The sequence below is a fragment of the Camponotus floridanus genome, unplaced genomic scaffold (assembly GCF_003227725.1).
Source record: "Camponotus floridanus strain SB8 unplaced genomic scaffold, Cflo_v7.5 scaffold339, whole genome shotgun sequence".
Taxonomy (NCBI): Eukaryota; Metazoa; Arthropoda; class Insecta; order Hymenoptera; family Formicidae; genus Camponotus; species Camponotus floridanus.
In genome coordinates, this window is record NW_020229480.1 from 1 (window position 1) to 14854 (window position 14854).

The following is a 14854-nucleotide window of genomic DNA, read 5'->3' on the forward strand; positions in this document are numbered from 1 at the left end:
CACACGAGTAAACTATGTAATATATGAACAAAATTATGTACTATATACTATAGAATTTATAGTATAAACTTATATATAACCTTCATGCCATACGCCACACAGGCGTAACGGCGTATAGCGCCGAGCGCCTGAATGCACGGCAACCTAGGCGCGCAAACCAAGCGCGCGGCAGCGCGAGCATATAGGCGCCGATCTTCGCGCAAGTGAGATTCGGCAGGGCCCAATGTAAGGCCGACCGCGAAGGCCGAAATCGAGTCTCAGCTCGCGAGTCATCTAGAATGGATAAACCGCTCACAAGACGAACCAGCTTGAGTACTCTTTGGATTTTTGGAACTCCCCGTAACCGGCAGGTCTCGCCATACTTCGCCAGCGGAGCCGCATACCTCAGTCGACGTCGAAGCCCGATCACCAAGGCCCATACAACAGCCGATCTACGGAGGCACCGAACCGGAAGAGACGAGTTTCCTTCGAGCTCCTGCCTTGGAAACTGCACCTGATAGACCTGGAGCCACCCAGATTCACCAGGTCGCCTCGTCACCTGCTAGAAGTTTGGGACGTCCGCATCCGGCGTTACACCTCGCCAACCGGACCTTGGGCGATTCCAGGAGCTCTCTCGCCACTGCCGCCTTCACCACCTGGCAGATCAACCAAGGCGACACAGACAGCAGCAACGAGCCGAGTACATAGGAGTACCCAGGTCACTCCGCTACCTCCACCGGACGACCACCGAACAGGGTACGCAGTCGGACTCGGACTGGGAGACCGCTACGCAGACTGCAGCCACACAGGCCGAGCCAGCTGCAGTGGACGAGAACAACAACCGTCCTAAGAGTAAGGTGGACGAGAACAACAACCGTCCAAGGCGCGCATTGCGCTACACGAAGACTCTACCGAGCATTTCCTACAGGGAGCGCCTGTAGTTACAAACGGCCCTTTTCAAGACCATCAATAAAGTCTACGAATACAAACGGTCCTTTTCAGGGCCTATGTAAATACTGTAAATATACGTAGTTAAACTTTGATAGTGTCGTTACTTAGAGACGCACCTAACACTCTCCTGCGGCACCACACTTCTCCTGCCGAATTTAAGAACACGCGATTAAGGCGGACGCACAACGAACCTACCGCCATATATACAGGGTGAGGCAAAAGTATGGAAACCCCTAAATTTTTCGAAAACTATGCATTTTAGAAACAAATGTTTCAGACAAAGGTTGTAAGGTTTCAAGTAATGCATTACGTAGCAATATCAGTGTAACCTTGAATAGCACCGTCAAGGTCACATAAAAATCACTTTGAATTTTTTAAATGGAATCCCCTACTTTTTATTATATATTCTTGTAGCTTATCTCGAGAGCTTTCCAAAACACTATAATTAAGTACCTTTTTATTAAGTACTTTTTGAGTTATAAGGCTTGAAATAATTTCTTAATTTTACATAAACCATAAAATATCTAGTAAACCATCATTTTTTCGATTATCTTATTACTCTCATTATCTTTTATGTACAAAATAATGAGAGGAATCAATTGGTGTAAAGAAAACATACAGTTGTTTTTAAGAAAAAATATGTAATTGTTAATTGCAATTACATATTTTTTTCTTAGAAACAACTATGTGTTTCTTTACACCAATTGATTCCTCTCATTATTTTGTACATAAAGTTGAAGGTAAGATAATCGAAAAATGAATGGTTTACTAGATATTTTATGGTTATGTAAAATTAAGAAATTATTTCAAGCCTTATAACTCAAAAAGTACTTAATAAAAAGGTACTTAATTATAGTGTTTTTGAAAGCTCTCGAGATAAGCTACAAGAATATATAATAAAAAGTAGGGGATTCCATTTAAAAAATTCAAAGTGATTTTTATGTGACCTTGACGGTGCTATTCAAGGTTACACTGATATTGCTACGTAATGCATTACTTGAAACCTTACAACCTTTGTCTGAAACATTTGTTTCTAAAATGCAGTTTTCGAAAAATTTAGGGGTTTCCATACTTTTGCCTCACCCTGTATAATTATGTACAGTAGATAATTTCTACGTAACGATAACTTGTATAAATAGATTACTTGTAAGAATAAGGTTTAGATGTTGCATGGCAGTAGGAAAAGAGTAACATCATATTTGTAAAACTGGAAATATATTTTAAGTTGTGAGAGGATGGATTATATATGTTGATGCTGCCTTATAAAATAATGCTTATTAGGGTACGCAACAAACTTACATTAATAATGATTAAATTTCAATATAAATTTCATTTTGTTTAAAATAGAAATATAATGACAGAATTGCAGCATGTCTTATTTCAATTAAATCTGAACATCTCAAAAATTTTCATTGATTTTTCATACGTAAAACAAAATTATATTTTATAATAAAGAATAATGAATGCAATAATAATGAAATCCATAATAGTAAATATGTAATGATAAAAACTTAATTAAATCAATCATTTTGACGTGTAATATATATTAATATAGTACAGGAACAAAAAGGGACAAAATAATTTAAAACTGAGATGTAAGGTATATATATATTGTATATATATATACAGGGTGAGGAAAAAGTACCGGGACACCTAAATAACTTCTGAACGGTTTGAGATATCGGATTGAAATTTACAAGGTTACAATGGTATCACACAATCTATCACATAACACCAAAAACGCCCATTTTGACACCCCCGGGGGGCGGGGGGGAGGGAGGGCGAGAAAATTTTAAATGGAATGTGGGGTCGAGTGAGGATTCGTTTGAAAGAGCTTTTCGAGATGAGAACAACGCGATGTCGCCGAGGTCTCTACGATTTTTTTTCGCAGAGTTATGATCATTTAAACATTGAGATTTCGCAGTAGCGGAGGGCCCACGACGAGGATGTGAGAAAGACTTTCCGCGGACACGTGTGGATAAAATGCCGTTTCATCTTTTTATCATCGGATAGCCTGTTGTCAAACAGTTGATGGTGCACATTTTGAACAATTGATATAAACCTTCCTATCTTGCTTAGTTAATTACATACTACATCCTCGGTCTTGCACACACACACACACACACACACATACACACACACACGCACACCCACCCACGCGCCGCGCGCGCGCGCACACACACACACACACACACACAGCAGCGAGGTGGTTTGGAGTCGTAAATTACTGCGCAAGCACGCACACCCCACATGCCTTCCTACATGCAATTTTATCCACACATGTCCGCGGAAAGTCTTTCTCACGTCCTCGTCGTGGGCCCTCCGCTACTGCGAAATTCAATGTTTAAATGATCATACTCTGCGAAAAAAATCGTAGAGACCTCGGCGACATCGCGTTGTTCTCATCTCGAAAAGCTCTTTTAAACGAACCCTCACTCGACCCCACATTCCATTTAAAATTTTTCGCCCTCCCTCCCCCGCGCCCCTCGGGATGTCAAAATGGGCGTTTTTGGTGTTATGTGATAGATTGTGTGATACCATTGTAACCTTGTAAATTTCAATCCGATATCTCAAACCGTTCAGAAGTTATTTAAGTGTCCCGATACTTTTTCCTCACCCTGTATATTATATATATATATATATATATATATATTAATATATTTTATCGGTTGTTAATATATATTATATAAAATACATAATATATAAAATACATAATAAAATAATATATATAAAGTACACAATAAAATAATTAAAAAATAACAAAAATAATGAAAAATAAAAAAACAATAATTAAATAACGAAAAAATAAACTATATCACATTTTGTGTATGTTGAAAAAAAATATAAAAAATAAGAAGAAATATAAAGAATGAAATGAAATAAGAATATAAATGAAATCATATAAATAATAAACGTATAAAAAAATATATAGAAATATTATCTGATATTATTATTATTCTCTCTTAAGGGTCTGCCTCTTTGATTTATGGGTCTGTCTCTTTGATATCTGCCCCGTGAATTGCCCTAATGATAATGGACTGAAGACAATTGGTAGAGGAACCGCATGAAGCGGTCCTGTTGCTTCCGCACGCCTGTAGATCTGCCTCTTCGTCTATAAACTGTAATTATTAAAATAAGCGGATTAATTATACTTCTTAATTATATATGTGCTCTTCCACAATAGTAAGAAGAAAATATATATTACATAAGTATTAAAAAGAGAAGATCTATGATTATAAAATATTACCTCTATTTCCATTAGGATCGACATCGGGAACAGCGGTGACCAGCAGTCACGGGAGCGACGACTACGGGAACAGCATCCACGGAGACAGCGGCTGCTTCGGGAACGGCGGCTATGAAAGAGGCCTCGGGAACAACGGCTACAGGAGCAGCCGTTGCAGGAGCAGTAACTACGGGAGCGGCGTGGTCCTCGATACTTAATAGGGAGTCTAAAGAGTCCCCCATATACGTCTTCTAGGATCTAAAAATTTAAATAAATAGCAATATTATTGTGTAACAATTATTATTTAAATATATATGTTTTGATAATATAAAGGTTGAAGACGATACTTACATTTTCTGCGTCTCTGTCCATCTTATCTTGTTTGGACTTTGTATTTAATCGTTCCCTTCGTACATCAAACAAAGGTTGCGGAGGAACGTTGAGGATATTTTAAACGTTTGATTGAGCAATCCAGAAAAGGAATAGATTTCTTTAGGCCGGGTATACAATAGATTATTTTGAGCCTTAAGCCTTAAGAGATTGACCAATCACAGTCAAGTATGAAGAGAATACTTGACTGTGATTGGTCAATCTTTGTATTGGCTTACCGCGTCGTCTTCCGCCTTGTAATACGTTGCTGAGTCCTACTCACCATCACTCACGCACAGGAGTGCTCGGGCCGAGGTATCGATGTAGAAAATGTGTAGATTGATAATTTTGTTTTCTTCTAGAATTCGAGATAGACACCTGTAGTATCTCTCTCTCTCTCTTTCTCTATAGCGGATGCGATCTCGATCCGAGCGCTCGTGTTTTGTATGTGTGAATGAAGAGAGTAAAACTCGTGCTGCTACATCTGCAATCTGCATTCTGTAGTTACTGGTTTTTACTTCGATTGTTTGAACGCTTTGAGCACTAAAAGTATAGCTCTTTTACATCGGAACGCAGCCAAAAAATCCGTTGTTTCTAAACGTGTTTATCATAAGCGTGCTACACGTATAATAATTAACGACGATTCTGAGCAATAGATATAACAATAACATTTTTTATGTTTGGCAACAAGAATGCCTTGATACATGAATTTATGCACATACCGAAGCACATGTATTATTCATGTATTACCAAGTAACAATAAAGAGAGTTAGTTAGAAAAAGTTGATGAAAAATATTCCATATAGATTAGTCAGATTTGTCAATGAAATAATTTGTAACATTTCATCACCATTTTAAGTATTTGTATATGTAAAGTATTACATTTAATTATGTTAGTGCATTAATAAATGTGTACAATGTAGCACGAAGTAGAGTTTAATATAATTAAACGTAATATGGTACATATTACGTTTAATTATTTCAAGATGGCGATGAAATGTTGCAAGTTATTCTTCTCGGCAAATCTGGCACTATACAGAACATTTTCAACAATCTACATCAGTGCTGGGATTTAGTTGCAACTTTCGGCCGGATTTCTCGACTCACGCCTACTGACCCCCCCTTACCGCTCACGCCTTAGCAACCGCGCCGCCGAATGTCCGTAACTAAGAAGCGCTCAAGAGCGTACGCGCCACAAATGTAATATGACATAGGCCATGTGGCAATCTATCTGTCTAAATTCTTTTTATTGTTTATTAATAATAAAAATAATTATTTCATTATTAATTACGTACATGTTCTACAACAATTTAAAACAATTCAAAATAATTAAAATTAAATAATAAATAATTAAAATAAAATAATAAATAATTAAAATATTAACAAAATTCAAAATATTAACAAACAGTAATAATTTAAAATATTTATGTTTTATTCAAAACTTTTAACGCGCTGTTAAGAACATATCAATTTACATGTAAATATTATTTATTTTTACAACATATATTAAAAAATATAAATTAAGTATAAATAAATATATTGAAATATATTTCGATTAAAAGAAGACACGTCTATTATATGTATAATTATATATCAAAAAATTTTAATTTTAATTTTAATATTAAAAATCATATTGTATAATAATATAAAAAGGGGACAATAGATTTCCACATCACCCATGAGGTACTATTGTTGATGCGTTTTTTTTAAAGTGATTTCCCCAGTAGGCCTATTCCACTAGAGAGGACAATAACAAATAATAATAATAAAATGTGGGAAGGAAAATTTTATATATATTAATACAAAGTTAATAAATAATGCAAAAGTTAATAATATAAAAATATAGAATATTTTCAGAAATATTAATTTGATTTTCTAGGCCGTTTACAATTTACTAGAGACGAAATATCGATAGGAATATTAGATGAACTGGTTCGCATTAGCGAAGATAAAGATGTATTACTCAAACACGAACGTTTATCAGTTTTTATAGATTTTAATTTTGAAAAGGAGCATTCGCATAAATATGTGGATCCAAACATTGAAAAAATTCGGAGGCTAAAGTTAATAAGTCTTGGATAATTTGATCTATTTAAAATTTTAAAAAAGTCTATCTCTTTTTCTGATCACGTTTTGAGACTTACATCATTTTGCAAATCGCAAAGTTCTTCTTGAAATTCTAAATTTTGTTCCTCAATTTTAACCGTAAAAGGATTTTCAAAAAGAATTAGATCTTTTCTAAGTGTTTCAAAATCACGGACACGCGTATCAAACTGAGCTATTAATGATTCTATTAAATGGAGATGTTTCTTAAAGTTACAATCTTTGCCATGTTCTGTAAAAAGAATTTGGCAAGAAGGATAAAAATGAAAGCTATCGCTTTCTATATGATTTTTGAATAATAATAATTTCCTACGGAATGAGTCAATATGACTTACTAATTGCGAAATTGTTTGATTTGCCTTTTGCAGCTTTAGATTTAAATGGGAAGTTAAGTCGGTGATAAAGGCAAGTTCAGAAAGAAAATCTAAATCTTCAAAAAGAGGTATAAAATCGTCACATTTTGCTAGAGACATTTCTTGCAAGAAAATGAAGATTTCTTTTCTTAGCGCAAAAAATTTCTCTAAACATCTTCCGGCACTAAGCCACCGAACCTCACAATATAGAGGTATATCTTTATAAATAGCATTATGTTCCTGTAGAAAAGATTGAAATTTTCGATGAGAGAGGGATTTATTACCGCCTTTAATTACATTAATAATTTTCGAAATAATTTGCATTGCGGTACACAGTTTAATTGCTTTTCCACATAATGCTTCTTGATGTATGATACAATGAATAATAGGAAACTTTAAATCTCGCTGCTTTATTTGGCCGAAGAATCCAATTTTTGAACCTGTCATCGTCTTTGCACCGTCAGTTACGATAGCGGAACATTTGGAAAAATCGATGTTAAATTTTTTTAATGTTTGTTCTACAGCTTTGAAAATATCTATACCCGTTGTTGTATCGTGCAATGGTACGAAATCTAAGAGCTCCTCGACACATGAGAAATCGTTTTGTACGATTCGAGCAAAAATACTCAATTGACTCACGTGTCGATTATCGGTGCTTTCATCGAGACATAACGAGAAATATGAGCACGTTGCCAATAAATATTTCAATTTTTCTTCTAGGGAAGACGCGATATGAGTAATTCTCGATGCTACTGTCTTTTTACTCAGGAATACTCGAAGCTTCTGAAAGAGTTAATAAATTTCCGAATGATTTTACAGCTTCGATAAGACATTCTTTTACAAATTCGTCTTCAGTGAATAGTTTTGAATTTTTCGCGATAAGATGCGATATGGAATACGAAGCAGTAACTGCTTTTGCAGAAGATGTAGCGTCATTATCGATGTTAAGAACTGAAGTACAGTTTTCTCCGTATACTAATTTTAATCCTTCTATCAAATTAAATTTTTCTTGATCCACATATTTTGCATATTCCTTGAAATGTTTTCGTTTATAATGTTTTTCAATTACAAATTTTTTAACAATAGAAGGTTCATATCCGCACAAAAGACAAATCGTTTTATTAGAAATACATGAAAAAAATTATCTTCCCACACTTTATCATAATGTTGTACATACCTCTGCTCACCGGCCATCCTTCACGTTTAAAAAGATTAAATGTGAAAAATATGCACAAAAAACACTCTCTGAATAAAGCAAGATACTTCGAACGCAAGTTTCACAAGAAACTGACTGCGCGGCGCGCACTGCAAGTACCTCTGATTTTTCGACCGTTAAAACAAGTGAATATTGCTTATCAGTACGATATTCACTTGTTTTAACGGTCGAAAAATCAGAGGTACTTGCAGTGCGCGCCGCGCAGTCAGTTTCTTGTGAAACTTGCGTTCGAAGTATCTTGCTTTATTCAGAGAGTGTTTTTTGTGCATATTTTTCACATTTAATCTTTTTAAACGTGAAGGATGGCCGGTGAGCAGAGGTATGTACAACATTATGATAAAGTGTGGGAAGATAATTTTTTTGCATGTATTTCTAATAAAATGATTTGTCTTTTGTGCGGATATGAACCTTCTATTGTTAAAAAATTTGTAATTGAAAAACATTATAAACAAAAACATTTCGAGGAATATGCAAAATATGTGGATCAAGAAAAATTTAATTTGATAGAAGGATTAAAATTAGTATACGGAGAAAACTGTACTTCAGTTCTTGACATCGATAATGACGCTACATCTTCTGCAAAAGCAGTTACTGCTTCGTATTCCATATCGCATCTTATCGCGAAAAATTCAAAACTATTCACTGAAGGCGAATTTGTAAAAGAATGTCCTATCGAAGCTGTAAAATCATTCGGAAATTTATTAACTCTTTCAGAAGCTTCGAGTATTCCACTGAGTAAAAAGACAGTAGCATCGAGAATTACTCATATCGCGTCTTCCCTAGAAGAAAAATTGAAATATTTATTGGCAACGTGCTCATATTTCTCGTTATGTCTCGATGAAAGCACCGATAATCGACGTGAGTCAATTGAGTATTTTTGCTCGAATCGTACAAAACGATTTCTCATGTGTCGAGGAGCTCTTAGATTTCGTACCATTGCACGATACAACAACGGGTATAGATATTAGTAGGAGTATAGGGAGAGTTCTAACCCAGGTCCTCTCAGGGGGGGTGAGGCGCGCGGGGGATTACGATGGCGCGGGGGATTACGGCGGCGCGGGGGATTACGGTGGCGCGGGGGAATGACGTCACGCGGGACGGAGGGGATTTCGGCGGCGGCGCGTGTTAGATGTTTTATGGTAATATTATATTACATGCCCGGCTGATAAACAGTATTGCGTACGGACATGTTCGGTTTATAAATAATATAAACATCAGCATTTTTTGAATTGAGATTATGATCGTATAATAGAGATGTGACATTATCGCCATATCGTCGTAAACGCCTCGTAAAAAGTACGCGCGGTCCCATATATTTATCGAAAGTATATGAAATATTGTATCGCATGCCCGGTTGATAAATAATATAAACAAATAGTACCTCAGAATCGTCTTTCACGATTTTTTCTCGGAAGAATTTTTAACGTATCAACGCCGATGTTTGGCTGCTTTGTACCCTTGCTTCCACCGCTCGTATATCAGCGCTTTCACGGTACACCCCTCACCCCCGATATAAGTAATTCTAGATTTTTTCGTTCGACGTATCCTTACCTCTCTCATTGAATTACACAGCATGTAAATTTATAAACAATATAAACAATATAAACAACGGCACCTCCTAGAATCGTCTTTTACGATTTTTTTTATCGAAAGAATTTTTAACGTATCAGCGCCGATGTTTGGCTGCTTTGTTTTCTCCTTCATATAAGAAGGATTGAAGCGCATCAAATCATCATAGTATGTGATTTGAACACCCATCGACGCGTCGGCAGTAAAAAAAAAAGTATAGCGGTGTTCCGTTAGAAAGATTTTTGCGCTTATTTCACGTTCAAGATAGCGAACTGTATTGTTTATCGCGTGCAAAAGTCATCCATAGAAAACTGTGACAGTGTTTTAAAAGTGTGAGTGTGAAAATGATAGGAAAATGGAAAACATCGAGCAGACCGAACGCGATCTGGTGGAAGGATCTCGCCAAATTGCCACCTTGGGCGAGTATTTCGCGTGGTTGCAGCGTTGCGAGGAATTGATCAAAGAGCTCGAAGAACGCAGTCGTGTCAAGCGTCCGCGGCTCTCGATCGGAAATAGACAATCTCTGGTGACTAAAATCGCGCGACTAGAAAGTGCGAAGACTCGATTGCAAAGACGGTTTATTCCCAGTGGTGGTGATTACAGCGGTGACAATAACGCGGAAAGACTCGTTTGGCGAGAGATCGATACGGCGTTCGACAGCCGTATTCTGACCGATGCCGTGATTAACGCAAACTATTGTATATCGAACCTCGTCAATTTCTCGAGGATGCCGAAGACATCGTGCTCGAGCAAGTGCAAGACGTTCTAAAAAGACAACAGTGTAAAAGTAAATACTATATTCAACGGTGAATTTGTGTCGGGTGATAAGCGCGCGAATAAAAGTATAAATACGAGAAACTATGAACTCTTTCGCACATCGGATTTACGCGAGTGGTTCGAGCGCCGCGTTATTGAGCCCACTTTAGCGTCTCTGGAAGAGTTTCAGGAACGCGATAGCGGCTGGGCATTGTCGCGAATACAGAATTTGACTGTTAATGTAAATAAATATAATCCAATGCGCGCGGGATGCCACATTAAATTGTCGCGGGAGATTATGATGAAAAGAGCGGTGGTTAACGTACAGTCTAAAGACAATGCGTGTTTCGCGTGGGCAGTGGTCGCCGCTCTATATCCCGCAGAAAGAAAGGTGGAACGAGAATCATCGTATCCACCTTACGCGACAGTGCTGAATCTCCGGGACATTGAGTTTCCAGTAACTTTAAATCAAATTAAAAAATTTGAACTCCCGAACAATATCTCAATCAACGTGTACGGCATCGAAGACAAGAACAGTATCGTCCCGATACGTCTTTCGGAGCAGAAGCGAGATAAGCATGTGAATCTGCTATACGTGGAAGACGGCAACAGCGTCGGACATTTCGCGTGGATAAAAAATTTATCCAGGCTCGTGAGCTCGCAACTGAGCAAACACAACGGTCAAAGATATATCTGCGATCGGTATGTATATATTAATATAAAATAATTATAATTTATATAACAAATTGTTCTAATTTTAATTAAAAAATTTTTCTTTTACAGATGCCTGCATTATTTTAGTTCAGATGACAAGTTGCAGTCGCATACGGTCAACTGCGGGGAGATGAACGACTGCGCTATCCGGTTGCCGAGCGACAAGGACAAGTGGCTCGAGTTCAACAATTACAACATGAAAGAGCGGCTTCCATTCGTCGTGTACGCCGATCTGGAATGCGTTCTGACCAAAACGGAGGAAGAACAACAACAACAAAAATTGTACCAGCATCATCGGGTATTTAGTATAGCGTATTATATGCATTGTTCTTACGATGAATCTTTATCGGCGTATCATTCGCGTCGTAGCGTCGATTGTATAGCGTGGTTCGTCGAAGATCTTAAAAATTTAGCGATTCGCGTTAAGAATATTTTAACGACCAATGTCCCCATGGTTAATTTAACGTCCGAAGAGTGTGAAAAATTTCACAACGCCACTCAATGCCATATATGCGAAAAGCCGTTCGCGCAAGACGATACACGCGTTCGCGATCATTGTCATCTGACCGGGCGGTACAGAGGTCCCGCGCATTCAAATTGCAATTTAAATTACAAAGAATCTTTTTGTATTCCGATAGTTTTCCACAATTTATCCGGTTATGATTCACACTTTATTATCGAGGAAATAGCCACAGCATTCGAAGGGAGCGTCGAGTTACTTCCGATAACGAAAGAAAAATATATTTCTTTTACAAAAAATGTCGACCTTAAGGAAGGCGATTGGAAAAATAATGTAAAATTACGCTTCATCGATTCGTACAAATTTCTTACATCGAGTCTCGACAAATTAGCATCTTATCTAGACAGAGATAAGCTCAAAATTTTAAAATCGAAATTTAAAAATTTATCCGCGGAAAATTTCAGTTTATTAACACGGAAAGGTGTCTTTCCATACGAATACGTCGACTCGGTAGATAGGTTGCGAGATACGCGTTTACCACCGCGCGAATCGTTTTACAGTTCCTTGACCGATGAAACTATATCCGAGAGCGATTACGCGCACGCCGAGAACATCTGGACGCGATTCTCCATTCGAACGCTGGGCGAATATAGCGACATGTATCTCAAAATCGACGTATTGTTATTAGCAGATATTTTCGAAAATTTTCGCGATAGCTGCATCAAAAGTTACGGACTCGACCCCGCGTATTACTATACTCTCCCCGGATACACGTGGGACGCCATGTTAAAGCATACAAAGATCACGTTCGAGTTGCTTACAGATATCGACATGCTCATGTTTATAGAACGCGGTATACGCGGTGGTCTGAGCCAATGTTCCAACAGATACGCGCGCGCTAATAACAAGTACATGCGACAATCGTACGATCCATCGAAATCATCGTCGTACTTGATGTATTTTGACGTTAATAATTTATACGGATAGGCAATGTGTCAACCGTTGCCTTACGCCGATTTTCGATGGGTCGACGACGCGTCGAATTTTGACGTATCATCTATAGCGTTAGATTCGCCCACGGGGTATATCCTCGAAGTCGATCTCGAGTACCCGCAACATCTTCACGATACGCACACCGACCTACCGTTTTGCCCGACGCGCGACAAGCCGCCCGGTAAGCGGGAATTCAAACTACTCGCAACGTTATACGATAAGAAGCGTTACGTGATATACTACCGTAACCTACAGCAGTGTACGCGTCACGGCCTTCGTGTGACAAAAATACATAGAATTTTACAGTTTTCTCAATCTCCGTGGCTTCGAAATTACATAGAATTAAATACACATTTCAGAACACTCGCGAAAAACGATTTCGAGAAAAATTTATACAAATTAATGAATAATGCTGTGTTTGGTAAAACGATGGAAAATGTGCGGAATCGTGTCGATGTAAAATTATTAACAAAATGGGACGGACGATACGGCGCGGAAGCGATGATCGCGAAACCGAATTTCCACAGCAGAAACGTTTTTTCGGAAAATCTGATTGCGGTAGAATTGCGTAAACTCGAGGTGAAATTTTACAAACCGATTTACGTGGGTATGTGCATACTCGACATATCCAAGACGTGTCTGTACGAATTTCATCACGAGTACATATTTCTTCTGTATCGCGACAAATGTAAGATCATGTACACCGATACGGACAGTCTCGTATATCACATTGAGTGCGCGGATGTCTATGAGAACATGAAGCGCGATATCGCCAGATTTGACACGAGTGATTATGCGATGGACAATGCGTACGATATACCGCTTGTAAATAAAAAAGTACCGGGTCTGATGAAGGATGAAAATAACGGTGCGATAATGACCGAATTCATCGGGCTCAGGGCAAAGATGTACGCGTTACGAGTGGACGGAAAGAAAGACACGAAGAAAGTTAAAGGCGTCAAAAGTAATGTCGTAGCGCGTAATATAACCTTCGAAGATTACACGCGGTGTTTAAACGAAGAGATCGAAATGACGCGACAGCAGTCGTGTATAAGATCGAAATTGCACAAAGTGTATACCGTCCGCGAGACGAAAATTGCTCTGAGTCCGTACGATGACAAGCGATATATCGTACCTGATTCGACTGACACGTTACCATGGGGACATTATAGGATACCTTTGTAAATACATGTATATATTTTATTTATTACTGTATATATTTTGTATTTCATGTAGTTTTATATAATACACATCTTACACATTTATATTTTATGTAACGCATATTTTACATACTTATATTAAGAATATATATATATATATATATATATATATATATATATATATATACAGGGTCTACCAAAAGTGTGGAAACCCCTAAATATCTCGGAAAATATACGTTTTACAGAAAAGTGTTTCCAACAAAAGTTGTAGGGTTTAAGAAGATCTATATACTGATTCTATCAGTTTGACCTTGGATGGCGTCGTCAAGGTCAGGTCAAGGTCACATTGACTTTTTTAAATGACACCCCCTACATTTGATTGCATATTCTTATAGCTTAATTCAAGAGCTTTCCAAAACACTATAATAATGTTCATTTTTATTAAGTACTTTGCAAGTTATGAGGGTTGAATGATAGAGTAGCGCCGGTATTAACATTATCCAAGGTGTACTACATGGAGGTTACTCGCTCGGATTTGCATCTGTTGTGTGTGTGATCCAGCTAACTAAGGCAAGATCGATTCCTCAACATATCCTCATATTTCGCTGAAGTCAAATTGCCAAAAAATTGCTCCATAAAACGTGTATGAAACGTCTCGTTAGTTCCTTCATTTACCGCTATGTGACGCACTACATGCAGTCTAACTCGCATTTAAAATTCAACTAAGAATGTATAAAGCTATCAAAGAACGAGCACCTTCTAACTTCAGCTTTGAGCAAGCAGAAATTAATTGTTATCGTCCAAATACAACGTACGATTAATTAAAATTAAACGTTTTAAAAATGGCTGGCGACTTGTCGGAACGTGAAAGAATCACTATCCTCATGATGCGTGGATGGGGTGATAACGAAAGATCGTTCTCTGATGTCGTTCGATTATTTAATGACACGTATCCGAACCGTCGAATTAATAAGTCCACTGTGTTAAAAACAATAGAACGTTTTA

The 14854-nt window shown here is 37.5% G+C and overlaps 1 protein-coding gene across 1 annotated transcript; it reads left to right on the plus strand.

Annotated features, from left to right (window-relative positions):
• Positions 1-10781: 10781 nt before the first annotated feature.
• LOC112638627 lies at positions 10782-11501 on the plus strand (the record flags this gene model as incomplete). Its single annotated transcript, XM_025410676.1, has 2 exons — positions 10782-11224; positions 11306-11501. Coding segments are annotated over exons 1-2 (639 nt in total), but the record flags the coding sequence as incomplete, so codon positions are not given.
• Positions 11502-14854: the final 3353 nt, after the last annotated feature.